General features: G+C 36.8%; 1 protein-coding gene across 1 annotated transcript; it reads left to right on the top strand.

The window, feature by feature from the left end:
• Positions 1-8,713: 8,713 nt before the first annotated feature.
• LOC123868146 (E3 ubiquitin-protein ligase siah-1-like) lies at positions 8,714-19,236 on the top strand. The gene is made up of 7 exons (XM_045910529.1): positions 8,714-8,960; positions 11,692-11,858; positions 13,472-13,640; positions 16,814-17,014; positions 17,516-17,621; positions 18,602-18,726; positions 19,114-19,236. The coding sequence occupies exons 1-7, from the start codon at positions 8,927-8,929 to the stop codon at positions 19,200-19,202; spliced, it is 891 nt and encodes a 296-aa protein (XP_045766485.1). The 5' UTR covers positions 8,714-8,926; the 3' UTR covers positions 19,203-19,236.
• The last annotated feature ends 1,298 nt before the right edge of the window (positions 19,237-20,534 follow it).

The raw sequence follows: 20,534 nt of genomic DNA, 5'->3' as shown, positions 1-20,534 counted from the left end.
TTAAAAATTTATAGCACCCCCGACAAGTCAAGGTTACAGTAACTAGAAAAAGCTGATAACTTTCAAACGGCTGAACCGATTTTCTTCGATGATAGCTAAGAACACTCTTGATCAAGCCACCTTTCAAATAAAAAAAAAACTAAATTAAAATTGGTTCATTCGTTTAGGCGCTACGATGCCACAGACAGATACACAGATACACACGTCAAACTTATAACACCCCTCTTTTTGGGTCGGCGGTTAAAAATATAAATAACATTAGAATTGAAGTAATTTTATTAAATGTTAGCACTAGAATAGAATCCCTAGAAACCTAAAAGAGTATCATAAACCATCCACACTTTACAGTGGAAATTGATTCAATTTCTCTTCCAATAGAAAATATTTATCTTCTTGCACTCGACAGGCGCCGTTATCGGAAGAAAACAGTAGGTAGGACCAGTATTGTACAAAATTATAAATTGTTAAGTTTTAGTACAGGTTTTACCACCTGAGTTTGAGAACATAAAAGGATTCTTTAATTTTTTTTTGTCACCTTTATCTTCTAGTATAATATATTAAATTTAATATAGGAATATAACAAAGATTGACTGATTGATAAACCATCTATAGATACGGCTCAGACCACCTGCGTCTAGAAAATTTTGATTTTAAAATTACCTGGCCTTCAATACGCACTTTTTTTTTTACTTTTAATTTCAGTTTCGAACTACATTCCAAATCGAAATTGTTTATTTATAAATTTGTCTTCATCTATTGAAAGTATTGTAATTTTTAAGTATGTCTAATACATTTTCTGTAAATGTACCTATCTACCAATTATTTTACTATCCACGTGGCTATATATTAGGTGCTATTAATTACTTAAATCATCAAACAATTTAATTAACTTTTAAATAGAATTATTACTGTCTCATTTTGAGGTAACTGGTAAGTGCTTTAAATTAAAACAACTTGTGTGACCTATTTAGCCAGTATGACAAACCTTTCTGTACCATTTTACTTAAATAGGCAGGCTTATCTAAATGTTATTGTGTACATTAGCTGACACGTGATTTAAAGTAAATTATCGTGTTTACTCTAAACAACTGCTAAGACCCCTATTCACTGTGCCACGCGAAACGTGGCGCTGATATCGGTGTGATATACACGTTCCAACGTCAAATACAGCTTTAGTAGCAGTCCCCCTGATTGGCAAAGGGGTTATCGACTAAAGTGGCACTCATGCGCTCGTGCAACTAATATTTTTACACTTTATCCGTATACATAGTGCAAAAGTATCAACTAAATCAGCTAAATCAATTTACTAAACGGACGTATTTCTTTGAGTATATGCATACCTAAAACTGAAGACTTTATCATATTTTGAGTGGATTGTAAGCTAATACTGACTATACGAATGCTCTCAATGTAACAATGTGAACAATTGTATGTATTACAGACAGACACACAGATACACACGTCGAACTTAAAACACCCCTCTTTTTGGGTCCGGGGTTAAAAATATGTCTACAAAATTACATCGAGTTCGATTGGTTAATTTTCAAATGAGAACCAAACTGAATTGAACCTGTATGAAACGAGTGATGGAGAGACCACTGTTAATATACTCGAAGCTTGTGATGAAGGATAGAAAAATGTCATAACGTAGGAATGCTGCAGAGTAAAAAGGAAAAGATACAACATGATGTATGCCACTCAAGCACACATTAGCGCAGTGTCCGCTTGAGTATGATTAATGTGCGTACGCCATTGGTATGACACAATTTCTCTTGCAAGGCAGACCACTTATGTGGGATGTATGGACACTTAACAGGGCTCTCTCCGTCACTCGTTTCCACTCGTTTCATACAATCGTAGTTCCAATTTCATTTGAATACTAAGCAAGCAAAGTCCATGAAATTTTGCAGCCATATTCTAGAAACTAATATCTGTGTCTGTGGTGTTTTAGATTTTTCTAAAAATATGTAGTTTTAAAATTACAGGGGCTCCAAGATTTGTATGAAAATTTTAAGACCGCGTAACTTTGAAACCGAATATTTTAACAGAAATTTGGAAAACCACAGACATAGATATTAGTTTCTAGAATATGTCTGCAAAATTTCATGGACTTAGGTTGCTTAATATTCAAATGAAATTGGAACTACGATTGTATGAAACGAGTGGAAACGAGTGACGGAGAGAGCCCTCTTAAGGGCATGTCCACGGACTTTTCGCTATGAGTGCTAAGAGCTCTGATAGACTAAGGAGAAAAAGTCTGTGTAAAGAGTCGCTCAAAGAACCACAAGCTAAATTAGCTATAATCCGCTGAAACAGACAAATATACAGCATGCGTTATGCGCCGCCCGCTCTCCCACTGTTAACCTTGTGATTCCTTATGAATCATGAACTTTCGCAGGGAAGGGACGGTCAATCCTGCCGCGCTAGTGTGTGCGGCTCCGTATAAATTGGGTTACGCGAAATTTTTTTTTTCCAATGCGGTGTGGGGCAACCCTCCACCTCCCATGGTCCCACAAACCTCTTAGGTTATATAGGAAGGTTATATAGGCCAAATTGCGGGAGGGCGCCCATTCGGTACTTGCTCCTGGCGTTTTCCCAGTGCGTCTTCTTGACTCCCTAGAAATTATTTTATCTATTGTCCTTATACCTTATACTTACTCTCCCACTTTCGGGGCTAGACGTCACTTGAATAGCTGAGATCCCCGCTGCTGGTGGTGGTTCCAGCTGGCCGGTATGGGGCAGAAATAAAGTATCTCTACCTGCCAGCCCATTTCGCGCATCTAGGTATAGGTACTTCGTGGGCCCGCAGTCCATGCCGCTTGCTACACCGTTGAAACTTGTGGGTGGGTGATAAAAGCGTATCTTATCATTTTCTGCCAGAGTAACCAATTCTTGAAAATAATTTAGACCGTTTCGAGTTCGAGTTTAGCTCGACGTTGCGTCCACAACATTAAATCTATGAATTTTAACGAACAATGCATTATTAGGTATAGAATCAATATGGACCTATTTTGATCTATAATTTTAATACACAGTTAGATTAAAAAAATATTTTATTATATTACCTGAAACTGGGCATGTCTGAAACATACTTAATATCATATCTGAAGTACCTACCATTACAAATGACGTACATAGATAATAATAGTTTTTTTTTTTTAAATATCTGTGTCGCTATACTCATGTGCAAGGGCGGCGGAAATAATCCTTTTATCATTTAGTTCCGAGAATAGATGTTAAATAATGATAAATAATAAAATATAAAATTTTATTTAATAGTTGATTACTTATTTAGTTACGAAAAACAACTTACAATACTCTCGTAACAGTATATTTTGTGTAAAAGTTTATTACAAATAATTTGTTTTTAAGTGGCTGGCAGATTAAGCCTCTTTGTAATTTTAGAATTAAAGTTGAAGTCAAGGGGAGAAAGTACAAAGAAATTTACATCATGAAGTTTTGATGTCCTCGGAATAATCAAAATTATATAAGTATATCGCTTAGCAATTTTATTTTCTTGTTCACCCTAGTATGAGCAGCATGAAACCCTATAACGGTACGGATCCCTTGTATGTGAGTCTGATTCGCACTTGACGGATTTTTTCAATACGGATTTTTTTTAACCCCCGACCCAAAAAGAGGGGTGTTATAAGTTTGACGTGTGTATCTGTGTATCTGTGGCATCGTAGCTCCTAAATTAATGAACCGATTTTAATTTAGTTTTTTTTTTGTTTGAAAAGTGGCTTGATCGAGAGTGTTCTTAGCTATAATCCAAGAAAATCGCTTCGGCCGTTTGAAAGTTATCAGCTCTTTTCTAGTAACTGTAACCCTCTCTTGTCGGGGGTGTTATAAATTTTTAATTTACGCTTGTAAGTCAATGAAGCTACGTATGAGTATTTCCTATTTTTTTTCAAGGTTTTTGATATTACAGTCACGATTAGCTCTTTAGATACAATCAATATGGTCATTGTAATCAGCTGATAAGAATGTGATATGAATATCTTGTGACGTAAACACGCTGCGGGTTTTTAATCGATTTTATAATACTTTGAAGTTTAAAAATATTCAGAGTGATTGCTATGAATTTCGTGCAAAGAATTATTTTATCGCCCTTTTATACAAACAAAGAATAAAGCGTGTTACACATAGTAAGAAAAAATATTTAGTTCTTTATATTATAGTAACCTTCGTAGCTTTATTATCACAACTACATCATTGTTTGACAATCGGAAAGTGCACAATAGTATCCAATTTGAATAAATGACTTTGACTTTGACTTTAATTACTTAGAGCTACAGGGAATATTACTTTGAATTGGACTTGTTTTAATTATGTATATTCTGCAGATCCTTGTTCTTTTGACGACCTCCTTGGCACAGTGGCAAGCGCTGTGGTCTTATAGTGGGAGGTCCCGAGTTCGATTCCCGGTAGCGGCTTGGAATTTTATAACTTCTAAATCTGTGGTCTGGTCCAGTGGGAGGATTCGGCCGTGGCTAGTTACTACCCTGCCGGCAAAGCCGTGCCGCCAAGCGATTTAGCGTTCCGGTACGATGTCGTGTAGAAACCAAAGGGGTATGGGTTTAATAAAAACACCCAGGTTAGCCCGCTTCCATCTTAGACTGCATAATCACTTACCACCAGTTGAGATTGCAGTCAAGGGCTAACTTGTATTTGAATATAAAAAAGATAAATCGCCATAGATAGTATAAAAAGAAAGGAGTGCTATGGAAGTTCATAAAGCTCTCGTATACGTAGCACAGTTCTAAAAGCATTTCAGCTTCAATAGCTAGATAGAAAGCAGGTTGTTGATAAGACTCCCGCTACCTACCTTGGTATATGTACCTATAATTGATTACTATTTATATTGCCATTTGTATATTGAAAAGCTTAGGATAAATAAAAATTAAATTAAAAATTTAAAAAACCCCCGACACATAAACCTCTAAAAAGTAAAAAAATAATAGGTAAATATGTATGGACCCTTTAAGAATAGTATAAATAGTAAAGTTTTATCCAAGCGCTCGTTGCGCCAGGGGACCGCTACCTATGATAAACTATGAAAGTCATCTGTTGTAGAAAGAATAGTCTTTAGCGGTCCCCCGACGCAACGAGCGCTTGGATAAAAACTTTACTATTTATACTATTCTTAAAGGGTCCATACATATTTACCTATTATTTTTTTACTTTTTAGAGGTTTATGTGTCGGGGGTTTTTTAAATTTTTAATTTAATTTTTATTTCACGCTTTTTAAACTTTATTCATAAATTACCGTTTATTTGTGCCATTCTAAAACCCAATTTCTCTAATAATATAAATCCAATAAGGCAGCTAATATCTCTTCAAAAGTAACATCAATGTTATGTTAATTATACGTTCCATGAAATATTTTTGACCGAACATCACTAAATCAAGAATTATCTGAATGACTCACATAGTTTAACACGACCAAAACGAAATATCTGTTTCTAACATGTCGTTGCTTTAAAAATGTACCCATTTTACGTAGTCGTATAATAGTTCGCTTTTCAAGATATACCTACGATTAAATTGAAATCGACTTTCACCCGATGAAATAAGGAATAAAGTGGCTTGTATTTCATTTTGTTTGTTATTGCATGTCAAATTTTTATTTGACATAACTTTCAAAAACCGGTCAAGTGCGAGTCTGCCTCACACATGAAGAGTTCCGTACAAGTTTTTTTTTATATAATGACAATTCAGTTGTCGGATTTTTCTCTTTACTTGGGCCACAGGAGTAGAGTGCTTGGGCTATAAGATATTGCTACCTGCCTTTCATGATTCTACGTAAACGGGAAGTACCCAATTTATAAGTTTTGATTCTCTTGAAAGATGACACACAGACAGACAATGAAGTGGTGAAGGAAAACACCGTCAGGAAACCTGCATGCTTGAGAGTTGGCCATAATGCTCTCTCAAAGGTGCGTGAGGTGTGCCAATACGTGCTTGGCCAGTGTGGTAGCTTTCCATTCTGAGAGGAGACTTGTGCTCAGTAGTGAGCCGGCGATGGGTTGATCCTGATGATGATGAATTTTAAACGTATTTTGTCAAAGTAAATAAGCTGAGTTCAAGCAGATAAAATAAAAAGAAGGTGCGCCTAATGCATCATCCAAACCTGCGCGACAAAGCGACTACGATGCGGGAACCTCAGCCGCGCGGAGGGTCATCGCCTCCTACGATATTTAATGGTGCCGTAGGTGTGCACCTACGCGACTTCAACAGTCGAGGCTACCTACAACATCTTTTTTTTTCTACAGATACCTACTGAACCCTAAAAATAGTTTGACTATGGTTTGGGTTTGGGTTGATTGTTCGTGGCCTTTGGTTGACTGTTGGATATTATAATTGAATTGATGTTTTCTCGTTTAACTGTGATTATAATATTTTATAAATTAGAAACTCCGCGCCTACGATCCAAAGTATCGGAGTTTTCCAAAACATTATTTTCAAATAAATAATTATGTATCTAGGCAACGTCCATCTTGACAACTTGACATTTGCCAATTGACATAATATTATGAACCTCTGTTACAATAGTGAAAGATCCCAGGGCCACCAGCCGTCACGTATTTTCTGACGAACGAAATGTGGACGATTGAGTAGTGTTACTATGTACTAAGAACGCATGCCTACAGACCTGCTAGCTTGCTTTGACGGCCAATTTTCAGGTATCAGGTAATCAAGGTACATAAAAACATTACTTACCTCACGTAAATTCTCCAATTTTTTTAATTTTTAGCAGATTTTTTTTAAATATTAATAATTAATTGACATAAGTAAATTATAAGAGAGTGAGAGAGAAGTCAATATATCCTAATACATGTCTTACTCAGTCTCATGCGCGTAGATAATGATGCCCTCGCGCTCAAACCCACAGAGGCATTAAAATTGAATTTAGGGGATGATTGGCCCTCTGGATCGGTCTGTCTTCTTGTAAAAGGTTTTAAAATAGTTGTCTGGTGGACATATATAAAAATGGAGCATCAGAATTTACGTGCAGTTAAGTAATTACTTATTTTGGGAGCTTTAAAGCGTCTGCAAAGCAATACGGCCGACGCGGGAAGTGTCTGGGAGTATTGGCGACATATTTTTAAGGATATTGCCTAAAATATACGTAAAAATCAGTTTGGCGAATTTACGTGAGGTTAGTAATGTTTTTATGTACCTTGATTATCAGGTACCTGAAAATTGGCCGTCTAAGCAAGCTAGCACGTAGGCTAGGCATGCTTTCTTAGTACTTACTAACACTACTCAATCGTACATATTTCCTGTGTCAGAAAATACGTAACCTCTGGTGGTCCTGGGATAAAAGTAATAAGAAAACCAGAAAAGAGCTGATAACTTCCAAACGGCTGAACCAATTTTTTTGGATTATAGCTAAGAACACTCTCGATCAAGCCACCTTTCAAACAAAAAAAACTAAATTAAAATCGGTTCATTCGTTTAGGCGCTACGAGGCCACAGACAGATACACAGATACACAGATACACAGATACACAGATACACAGATACACAGACACACAGATACACAGATACACAGACACACAGATACACAGATACACAGATACACACGTCAAACTTATAACACCCCTCTTTTTGGGTCGGGGGTTAATTAGTATTTACTAATCTCATCTTAAATTCACAGAAATATTATCTCTCTGTTACCTATGTACTTATTCATAACTAACCCGCTGAATCGATCTTGGCCAAATCTATACTAATAAATAAAATTGGAGTGTCTGTCTGTAATTTCGAAATAACTACCTCATATTAAGCTCATAGGGTTATTTGAACGATACCTTAACTGAATCACACGTTTTTAAAATTTTTGTCTGTCTGTCTGTCTGTCTGTCTGTCTGTCTGTCTGTCTGTCTGTCTGTCTGTTTGAAAAGGCTAATCTTTAGAACGGCTGAACCGATTTTGACGGGATTTTCACAGAGAAGTAGAGGATTGACCAGGGTGTAACATAGGCTACTTTTTTAACCGACTTTCAAAAAGGGAGTTGTGTTTTTCTACCTATGTACACCGAAATCTCTGAGATTTCTGAACCGATTTGCGTAATTTTTTTTTTAATCGATAGAGGAACTTTGCGACATTGTTTCACAAAAAATTTGGATTCCAACTCCTCAATCCTGATGCTGCAGGGGATCTGACCAATCCACGCGGGCGAAGCTGCGGGCATCAGCTAGTTAAGAAATAAATGTAAATCCACGTGGATTTAGGTTTTAAAATATTCCGATAGAGAACTATTTGATTTTCCGAGGAAAAAGTAGTCATTATCCGTATCCAAAATACAAACTGTCTTCGTATCGAATTTCGCCAAAATTCGTTTAGTGGATTGACCGATAAGGTAACGGACACACAGTGACAAAAACAAATCAAAATCATTTACTCCTCAGAATAAACAAAACTATGCTTCTAAAATCAATGGTTTATTCAAAGTAGGTACTATTGTACACTAATTGTTTGTCAGATTTGTTAGATTTGGAAGATGATAATATAGTGGTGATAAGTAATTACGTAAACTTAAGCTACGAGGGTTCCGAATGCACCCAAGTCTGAGAAGAGCCCACAACAGACTCAGCCGGGTATTCAGACACTTTTGCATTCGTAGTATAGATGTAAAATAATAGCTAAAACCGTGTTAGACCAATCTAGCACATCGGTCAGCCGCGCGGCCCTTAGTATTGACCTTGTCTCAAATATAGACTGGCCCCAGCCGCCGCCAACAACGAACTACTCACAACTAGACCAACAATAATACAATCACGTTTCAAGATACAACTGTCTGTTATCACTAAAAATGGCTGAGCGATTACACCATAATCGACTAACACAAGCTCCTGTCGATCTAAATGTGCTGTGCAAAACTGTGTTTTATGTGGTGTAAGTGAGTAGTGTTTCAAAAATGTCATCGGCTTCGTCCATCGCGGGAAGAAAATGTTAGTACACTATTAGTTATTCTTACAGAAATTCAGTTTCAGCTGTTGTCACGCTATTTCTTACAAGTGATTTTTATTGGTTTAAATAGGTACTTTGGTATTTTAAAGTACTGATTTTGTGTTACGTATTTAGTTGCCAACAGAAATAAATTAGATAAGTACTTAGTTAAATTTTATCTCGTGTATCACAATTAATATCTATTCGCTATGAATTTATGTACCTAGCTACTTGTTAAATTGACGGTATACTGTATAATTTAGAATTACTTAACAGTAACAGACGCTTTTGAACTAAGATTTTCATATTGTATGCTTTTTGATATCCACGGAATATTCTATGCTTATGAATAGTTATTACCTAATGTTTTCACACAGTCTAGACACAATATTTGCAAACGGTCACTGAAAAAGGTTTATCCAGTGTTTTTTTAGTAGTATTGAACGGATAATTCACTGCACACAGCGTGTTGTATGAGCAGAGCTGTTTTAGGTTCTTGATAATATTTAACCCCCGATCCAAAAAGAGGGGTGTTATAAGTTTGACGAAGTTTGACGTGTGTATCTGTCTGTCTGTGGCATCGTAGCTCCTAAACGAATAAACCAATTTTAATTTAGGTTTTTTTGTTTGAAATGTGGCTTGATCGAGAGTGTTCTTAGCTATAATCGAAGAAAATCGGTTCAGCCGTTCGAAAGTTATCAGCTCTTTTCTAGTTTTCTTGTAGAGGTTTTTGTGTCGGGGGATTTTAAATTTTGAGTAATTAGACATTACCGTATTGCATCTTTTCTTTTAGGGTATGCCCACACTGTAAAATTTCATCGCGCGATTTTTCCTGCAGAATTTACATGGAAATTGTATGAAGTCACGCGCATTTTTCGCGATTGCGGCCGGCTCCATGCAATTTCTAAACGTCACAGAATTCTGCGGATTAATTCGCGCGGGGAAAATTTGCAGTGCAGGCGTACCCTTACTTGACATTTACGTTTGGTATCATTGTGCATTGGAAATGTGACGTTATAAGACGTTCTTCAGCGTCATAATGTGTGGGGAAAGATTTATTATGATTTAGATGGTTTGCAGAAAATATACCTAAATATAAAATCAGCTTCAAATACTCTTGACATAGGCTATTGTGTAGACCTCAAGAATTTGCTGTTGTAATTATTGCTACTTCAACCCTATAGTTTTTGATTCCCTTGATGAGTCTTGACAGGCATGACAGGCAGACAGACAAACAGACACCGAAGTGATCCTATAAGAGTTCCTTTTTCTCTAGAGATACGAGCCTTAAAACAAATAAACAGAAACACAGCAGAAACCATTCTGATTTGCATCATGTTAAACCCACAGTTGCAAAATTTTCAATTCTAAAATGTCCGCCCTAGGAAAAATGCCATTCATCATATTGTACAATCAACTTGAAACATTGGTTCCCGTAGACTTTGTACAGCGTCTACTTTATGTTTCTCGCAACTGACTGACTGATGTAAAACTGAAATATTCTACGGTAGAATTTTTTTTTTCTGATAAAACATGAAACATTCTGCTCAAATATTAATTTCATACTTAAACTACTGAACGGGTCAGCCTGATATTTGGCATCCAATTGCAGAGACATATTCTAAGTATCATTCTTGAAAGTGTAAGTAGTCCACGCGCGGAATAAGTGCATAGATAAATCAGTCAGTCAGTCCTTTTCCTTTTATATATTTAGATAGGCACCATTGTATAGATACTTTTTGAGTGTCAATGTCACTCAAAAAGTAAACTACGAGGGTTTCAAACACGTCCTTGTTTGAGACGAAGAAACTAAACCAGGTTTTTAAAAATTATCACCATTTAACTATATCATTTAAAACTCATTAACTAAACTAAACCAAACTATCAAACCTGTTAAACGTTTACTAAATAATTTTCTTATATCTTTCATAAATACATATATTCAAGAGCTGCTATAATTTAATTTAATATAAATACGTGCTAATATTAAATTTTCACCTCGAAACAATTTAGTATGAAAATTTTACGAATTCACGAAATTCATAATAATTTTCTCGGTACCAGTTTTATTTCAGTCGCCCGCCAATATAAAATGTAGGTGGTGGGTATTTCTACTTTATTTAAATTCTCTAACTGGATGAAATGCTTATCATAATATTATGAATACAATTACATTAGGTATGTGTTAAAGGTATGCATCCCCCTTGTAAGGAAAGTTAGGTACTAACGGTCATTGCTAAGTACGTATCTATCTACATTTTAACCTATATTGCACCGGCCTTAGGCTGAGGATATAGACCGTACCTTAATTTTGCTCAGACTTTACCAAGAGTTAAAATGAGACAGATTTATGTCTTTATATCATTATTTTAACTTAATGAACATTAACTTAACTATAGGTATTCCTTCTACACGTCTATAGAAGTTTAGCATTCCAAATTCACAACCATCACAGGCAGAATTAAGTCATTATTAAATTGAGACCGCGACAATTGTTTAATTTTCCGGGATATAAACTAGTCTTTTAATTCAGGGTATAATTTTCATGGTGGGTTGCGCAGGTCATAGACTAACAATTAGATACACAAGCGCGCGCAGTTATACACCGCATGTTTAAAATTAACTTAAAAAAATGATTTAACTACATACTTGTTTTGGGCACATTGTATAATATCAGACAGATTAGCGAAGCATTGGCATCACATCTGATTGTGTTGCGTCTATTTGTTCCAGTGGTTCTAAGCACACTTCTTGAGACTGATCACTACGAAAGCCTTATCAAGGAGCTGACATGTACAAAATGCAATAAATATATGAAGCCACCGATATATCTATGCGTGGATGGACATAGTATATGTGGGCCGTGCTACGAGAAGAGCTACCAGTGTCACATATGCCAAGTGAGTAAGAAACTTAATTTATACCTACACTATTACTTTTGATAAGTATCATTAAAAAATTAACAGGGCTCTCTCTCTAAAAATATGATTGAGATTTTTCTAAATATTCGGTTTCAAAATTACGCGGTCTTATCCTATCAATTTTCATACAAATCTTTGAGCCCCTGTAATTTTAAAACTACATATTTTTAGAAAAATCTAAAACACCACAGACACAGATATTAGTTTCTTGAATATGTCTGCAAAATCTCATGGACTTTGGTTGCTTAGTATTCAAATGAAATTGGAACTACGATTGTATGAAACGAGTGACGGAGAGAGCCCTGTTAAGAGTAAAATACAGAAAAAGTTTATTGTTTTCGAAAGTGCAATCTGATATTTTTTGCCTTAATTTAGCAATGTTAAATTAATTATATGAATTAATTAAATATGTGTGGACTGTAGAACGCCATGCCAACGCCGCGCGTGACAGTTGAACGCTATCAATATTATAAAAAACTCGGGAACTGCTTGATTTTCTAGTATAAAAAAAAATCCGACGAATTGAGAACCTTGAAGTCGGTTAAAAAGTAGCCTATGTGTTAAGGTATAAGTAATTATCTCTATTCCAAAAAGTCAAATCCGTCCAGTAGTTTTTGTGAGATAGAACAACAAACATACACACAACACACACACAAACTTGCGCCTTTTTAATACTTGTGTGATAAGTATTGCTATTTTATGGTTATTTTAAGACACTCGACCTAATTTTTTTAAACTGCACCAACCTGGTATTAAGTATCGAATTCTGACTAAAGAGATTATTTTTTATGGTAATTAAATGTTACTGGTACGTATACGTTAGTCTAGGCGCTTTGTACACCAGAAGTAGTCACAATTTTTTACTTTGACTTTTTTTACTTTTGTGACATAAAATTGAATGAAGATTGTGATCGGGTAGAAATTAACATTATTCCGTACTCAAGAAACAAACTTGTTGATATTTAATCAGTCTGTTAACAAAATTAATCGAAATAATGAAACAATTGATTCAATTGTTTTGTGGTATTTTAAATTGAATGGGCTTAAAGCAAAACCAATTATTTTAGGCAGTAATTTAATTTACCGTCCTTACAATACACCGCGGAACAATTTATTAATTATACTTTAATAATGTTTGAAAAGCATTTACTAAAGTGGTATTTACTGGAATTATAACGTTTATAAAATTGGAAACCTATCCTAACGGGTAACGTCTACAGAGTACGGAGTAGAGTAGGGCCGAGGCATGGTTTATTTTATGGTCCAAGTCCCACTGCTACCAGACGTTTCTTGTTTTATGAGAAACAAAATATGTGGCCACAAATTCACGGTTTTCGGATTTTTCCTTTACTTGTGCTATAATACCTACCTACTTGCTTTTCATGATTCTAGGTGAACAGGAAGTACCCTATAGGTTTTCTTGACAGACACGACATACAGACAGACAGACGGACAGACACAAAAGTGATCCTATAAGGGTTTCGTTTTTCCTTTCAAGGTACGGAACCCTAATAACACACTTTTGCATTTATAATACTTATAGATGATTAAATTATTTCATTATACTCACTGAAGTATTTTGTATGTTACAGAAAGAATTCGCACTGATCCGACCAATGTCACTGGAGTCGCTAGCTAACAAAGTGCTATTTCCTTGCACCAACGCCGGCTGTCCGAAGCACGCCACCATTTCTCAGCTGGAGAAGCACACGCCCAGCTGCCAGTTTCGGATCATCAACTGTTTTATGGCCAGGGTTTATGGTAGGTAAATGTTTTGCAGAAACTATATAAGTACAGTGCGATGTTTTGTGTTCAGCTAGGTGATTCGCTAACTCTAAACATCAACACTGTATGATGGCCATCGAGGTTGGTTGGTTGGTTCTACATTGCTGCTTCACTGGGTGATACTAAAATATTGTTTCGTAGAAAACTTTCAATGGACTAAAAAATGAGTTCGGTGGCCTAGCGCTTATGGTTGGACACTGAGTTAGCGAATCACCCCGCTGCGCTGGTCAAATCTGAACATGAACTTGGGCATCTGATGGGTCAAAGCCAATCCATTTATAAGTAGAACCATGATCGTACTCGTATGCTATGCTATACTCTATCCTTGGAAAAAATTAGTATACCTACATACAAATGACAGAGTCAGTGTGCGTTAACCATTTTGAGTAATTAACCAATCACAAACATGTTGACGTTGTTCGTGAAGTGGGCCGCAAATATTGTCGTCATGAGCCGAAAAAGGTATCTAAGATCTCCAAAGATACCCTGGAATTAATGGAGAAGAGACGAGATACTTCCTCAGCGTTGCCTGAGTGGCATACTCTGAACAAGCGTGTTAAGAAACAAATACGGTTTGACCTCCGGCGCTACAACACCCGCAATATCCAAAATGCAATCGAGCAAAACCGAGGTTCAAAAGTGTTTGCAAAACGACTTGAGAGAAGCCACCTGACAAAGCTGAGGACTCCTGAAGGAAAGATTGTCATTTCAACACCAGAGGTGTTGAAAGAGATCGAAAGATTCTACGAACAGCTGTACTCTTCTCAGGCTCCTAAAGCGGCTCAGGACACACGACAAACGAGCGACCTTGACACGCCACTACACCGAAGACATACCAGAAATTGACATTGGCGAGATGCGAATAGCCCTCAAACAACTCAACAACAACAAGGCGCCGGGTGATGACGGCATCACATCAGAACTCCTACGTGCAGGAGGTACCCCTGTACTCACAGAGCTTAAGGAGTTATTTAATGACGTCATCATGAATGGAACTACGCCGAAAGCATGGAGCAAGAGTGTAGTAATCCTCTTCTTTAAAAAAGGAGACAAGGAGCTGTTGAAAAACTACCGGCCGATTTCTCTCTTGAGCCATGTTTATAAGTTGTTTTCGAGGGTTCTTACAAATCGCCTCGCCCGAAGACTTGACGAGTTCCAACCTCCAGAACAGGCTGGGTTTCGAAAAGGCTATAGTACCGTAGACCACATACACACCTTAAGGCAGATTATACAGAAGACAGAGGAATATAATCTCCCACTCTGTCTTGCCTTTGTGGACTATGAGAAAGCCTTCGACTCTATCGAAACTTGGGCTGTTTTGGAATCATTGCAAAGATGCCAGGTCGATTGGCGGTATATCGAGGTGCTGCGATGTATTTACGATTCTGCGTCAATGACCGTCCAAATACAGTCTCAGCAGACAAAACCTATCAGCTTGCGAAGGGGTGTTAGACAGGGGGAAGTAATATCTCCAAAACTGTTTAACAGTGCACTGGAAGACCTCTTCAAAACGCTGGACTGGAAAGGACGAGGACTTAACATAAATGGCGAGTACATCTCACACCTACGGTTCGCTGACGACGTGGTTATCTTAGCAGAATCTCCGCAAGATCTCGAGGAGATGCTGTGTAGCCTAAGCCGCTCTTCCAGACGTGTCGGTCTCGGGATAAACATGGACAAAACAAAGATAATGCTCAATCAGCACGTTGTCCCGACACCGGTTCGCGTCGAAAATGTTGGCATCGAAATTGTTTCACAATACAACTACCTTGGCCAAATAATTCAATTAGGCAGAAGCAATTTCGATGAGAAAGCCAACAGAAGAATTCGGCTAGGCTGGGCAGCTTTTGGAAAATTAAGTCAAGTCTTCTCATCGTCAATTCCTCAATGCCTGAAAACAAAAGTCTTCAACCAGTGTGTCCTTCCCGTCCTCACCTATGGTGCTGAAACGTGGACACTGACAAATGGCCTTGTTCACAAATTCAAAGTTGCTCAGCGAGCTATGGAGAGGGCTGTGTTAGGAGTTTCACTGAGGGATAAGATCCGAAATGAGGAGATCCGCAGGAGAACCAAGGTCACTGACATAGCCCAAACTATTAGCAAGCTGAAGTGGCAGTGGGCAGGCCATGCCTGTCGTAGAGGCGATGGCCGTTGGAGCCGGAAAGTCCTTGAGTGGAGACCGCGTTTAAGCAAACGTAGTGTGGGACGCCCTCCAGCACGATGGACCGACGATATAAAGCGGCTGGCGGGAAGTGGCTGGATGAGGAAGGCTGAGGACCGGGTGTGGTGGCGCTCTATAGGGAAGGCCTATGTCCAACAGTGGACGTCCACAGGCTGATGATGATGATGATGATGAAACATGTTTTCGAAGAACATTCGAAATTCAATTCAGTATTATCCATGATTCGAAAACATGGTATCGTTTTTGATTAGTTAGTGAATCAAAATGGTTAACTCCCACTGAGTTTTTTGGCTCTGTCATTTGTATGGGATTCCGTAACAGAGAGAGCCCTAAACTTATTCTTTTTGTGGATAGAGTATGGTAATAATTGTTTAGTACACAAAGACTGAAAAAACATCATTCACATTATGAATTTTGCGGGTAAATTCAAGAAGGCTGGTAGTATTAGTCAATTTTAATTAAAACAATAGCTATAGAAACATGGTAGACCTAGGTCCTAGAGAGTAATTAAATTAGAGTGCCTATCGTTACCAAAAGCGATACATACTCGTATATCTATGTACGAATCTATGGAATATTCAAGTGGCATTGATAAAGGCTGACATAGGCATTGGTCACGATATTTTAAGTACTGATTAGGGAAAGAGATACAGTGATTCACTAATGCAGTGTATACTTGTATTAACATAACATAAAATAATATAAGGTCATCATATTTTGCTTACTATAATTATTTAAATCTTAAATTCTACTCGACTCGGTATAACTTCTTACCTAGATGATGAATGATGATACTTAAGAACCTATTATTGATTAATTAGATTTCCTAGATTTTACATATTTGTTTTTTATACATTGATGTAATGTAGGTAATTATTGCAGATCAGACATCCCCTTTCTTTTTTTTCTTGACACCTGCCTAGTCATACCTGTTTAGGAGAAAACTAATGAAGAACAATTGTTGTAGGTAATTGCGCGTGGGAGGGTCGAGCTGGTGACTGGATGGACCATTGCTTCGCGGATCACAAACAGAAAGTAAAAGAACTACCTTTTATCACTGTGAAAGATAAGTGGGACGCTAAGAGGACGGAACCTGTGCTCAATTATTTCCTGTTAAAATGTTTTGATAGGATATTTAATGTTTACCAGATTTATGACAAGAGAGGAGGTTAGTCCATATTGCCTTATACACGGTTAAATTCTAGTAGATTAAGAGTTTATAATATACTTGCTTTTTTCGGCAACTTTGTTCACGTAATATATCTACATAATTTATATCTTACCAGACGATGCCCGCGACTTCATCCCGCGTTTAAAAATCCCATGGGAACTCTTTGATTTTCTGGCATGAAAAGTAGCCTATGTCCTTCCCCGCGAAGTAAGTTAACTCTGTACCTTTCATTAAAATCGGTTAAACTGTTCGGCCGTGAAAAGCTAGCAGACGGACAGACAGACAGACACACACTTTCGCATTTATAGTATTAGTATAGTATGGATAGTACTCGGGGATAGCTGTCTATCACTGAAAGAATTTTCAAAATTGTATCATCAGTTCTGGAGATTAAAACCCCCTACATCCAAACTTACAAACTTTACCTCTTTATTATATTGTATTATTGATTCAAATTCTCTATCCCTATTTTCTTAATATACCTATCTCGTATTTCAGGTAGGATGATGTGGACTGTCTTAGTAAATGACGAACAGGCTGATAAGTTTTACTTCGAGGTAGACATATTTCTACCAAATCTTCCAAGCAAAAAGATTGTTTATAGGTAAGGTTTCAGAGTAAATAACGAAATTTAACTACGAATTTCGCACAAGAAATGAGTACACAGAATTTATGGCTTGAATCTCCTTTTTGTAAAATGATACGTCTTATCTTATCGTTACCAAAGTTTGCTGGAATTTGAGATTAATTTCCTTAAAGACTTCATAGAGTTTCTATTTAATATTTTTTACGCATTACGTTGAAGTATTTTAATATTTTAAAATAAGTAGATCATTTCAAGAGAGAAGTTTCTCTGGCGAGCTCTTCAGCGCTGTCAATACAAACGTACTTTGGTTCACATTTGATTATGTACCAATTACACTCAATGAAATTTTGTAGGCACGTTTTGGAAACAAATCGGCGTGTCTATATAAATACCTACCTGCCAAATTTCATGATTCTAGGTCAACGGGAAGTACCCTATAGGTTTCTTGACAGACACGACGGACGGACGGACGGACGGACAGACAGATAGACAGACAACAAAGTGATCCTATAAGGTTTCCGTTTTTCCTTTTGAGGTACGGAACCTTAAAAATATTTAGTTTCAAAGTTACACGCGCTCAAAAATAACTTTGAATGAACACAGTATTACAGAAATCTGGAAAACAATTTCTAAAAACTGTCTACAGTCTACACTATTTCATTGAGATTGGTTGGATAACGTTCAAATGACAACAAAATTACGTTTGCTTGGAGCGCGCTACGAATAAATTCCTTTTAATGGTCAGAGATCGGAATGAAATCTAAAATGTTGATTTTCATTTAGTTCCATTACGCTTGTGTACATTCAGCAATAAAGCTAGGTTTGCACCCGCCAGTACAAGCGACTATGGGCGGGTGCAAGCAGAAAGAAAGAAGATGGGCGGGTGCAAGCCTTGCTTTGTTGCTGATTGTACCTACTTCTAACATAACCTTGGTTACGCTTTAAAAAGTTAAGTCGTCAACCGTCTTCCGGAGTTCAGTGTTGTAATTTTGTTTCAGGCGTCCATGCAAGTGTGAAAAGGATGCCGATTTTCTAGAGCACACTCAAAATGTGTACATTCCTGTTGAAAATATTTTCTCGATGCTCGATGAAAGCGAGTCTGTTAATTTTACGGTTAGAATCGGTAAGTGTGTTTTTTTTCGATGACTAGTTACCTAGTACTTGATTGATATTTCAGTTTTCTGTCTGTTTGATGAAAGCGTTCTTAGCTGGATGGAGAATTGGTTGATGTGCAACACTATTTCGGAATACCGATAAGAACTGTTAAGGTTTGGCTCTTCCAGCGTCCATGTTTCCTAAGTACCTTGAAGGTACTTAGGTCACGTATAGCCTAAGTACCTTCAAGGCAAGAGTGAACAGATTTTAGTGAAGAAAAAATCATTAAAATCACATAGATTTTTTAGGTATAGCAAGAGCAAAGTCAACCAAAAATAAACAAGTCAACAAAAAATAAATTATGCGTACCTAATACTAAGATTACCTAATGACAAATATTACTCATTACTTACAGGAGAGGTTGAAAGTCTGGCATTGTTGGAGACGCCTGCTACAAGCGAAAGTTTTATTCGGCTCAACGATGAAGATCACAAAGAGGATTAAATAATGTAATACAATTTAAATAATTAATTTTGTATAAATAAAGTACGATATAATTTTAAAAACCACCAAATTAAAGTTAAGGAAACTTGAGTCGCTTCCAATAAATTGGCGAAATTTTTAAGTAGACATTTTTCTATAGATGGGAATGAATGTTTGAATAGTTCTTAAAATATAGATATTACGATTTTTGACTTTAATAATATAAGCCTTATTTATATTAATAATAAGAAACAAAAGGTGATTGAAGCACTTTAGATTTATCTAGAGTTCATTTGTGCAGCTTCCTTATTAAAGACTTTACACTCACAAACGTGCTTTTTATTTCCAATGTTGTATCTATCACAGAACGTTAATCCAATCAAAAGTCGAGGTGTTGCGCCGCGAGCTTTCTACAGGAGCATCTTAAGAGGGGTTTCTCCGTCACTCGCTTCATACAAACGTAGTTCCAATTTCATTTGAATATTAAGCAACCAAAGTCCATGAAATTTTGCAGACATATTCTAGAAACTAATATCTATGTCTGTGGTTTTCCAGATTTCTGTTAAAATATTCGGTTTCAAAGTTACGCGGTCTTAAAAATTTACATACAAATCTTTGAGCCCCTGTAATTTTAAAACTACATATTTTTAGAAAAATCTAAAACACCACAGACACAGATATTAGTTTCTAGAATATGTCTGCAAAATTTCATGGACTTTGGTTGCTTAATATTCAAATGAAATTGGAACTACGATTGTATGAAGCGAGTGACGGAGAGAGCCCTGTTAAGATAGAATCAAAAGAGTGTATTAACTCTTAATTACGCTGCTTTGTTCTTTATCAGAATTCGCACTACGATGCCATTTCGTCGCGGCAACGTGTAGCCTCAATGCCGCCTAGGCTTTACAGGGAGCCTGACTATGTGTCTTAGATCTAGTTGCACGACAGGCGGTCAAAGTTAGATTCCTGTTACCATTAAACTATGGCCAACAATGAAAAGCAAAGATGCTTGCACAAGTCAGTTTACACGCTTCTGACATCCGATAAAAAAAACGAGACCTGACAAGTGCAAATGCCCACCATACAACCCATTTTGCTATAATTAACTACTTACGATCACACTAATATTACAAAGTGGAAAGTTTGTGTGTGTGTTTGTGTAAGTATGTCTATTGTCCATGTTTGTAACTTAAGTACTCTTTCAAGCAAAAACTACTGGACGGATTTCACTGTTTGGAATGGAGATATAGTTTATCCCCTGACTTAACACTTAACACATACTTAGGTCTTTTTATTTCTGAATATCAAAGAGCCCCCGAGGGATTTATGAAAACCTATATTCACGTTGTCGAA

The sequence above is a fragment of the Maniola jurtina genome, chromosome 9 (genome assembly GCF_905333055.1).
Source record: "Maniola jurtina chromosome 9, ilManJurt1.1, whole genome shotgun sequence".
Taxonomy (NCBI): domain Eukaryota; kingdom Metazoa; phylum Arthropoda; class Insecta; order Lepidoptera; family Nymphalidae; genus Maniola; species Maniola jurtina.
Note: the sequence above shows the minus strand (reverse complement) of the source record. Positions and strands in the feature narration are given on the sequence as shown.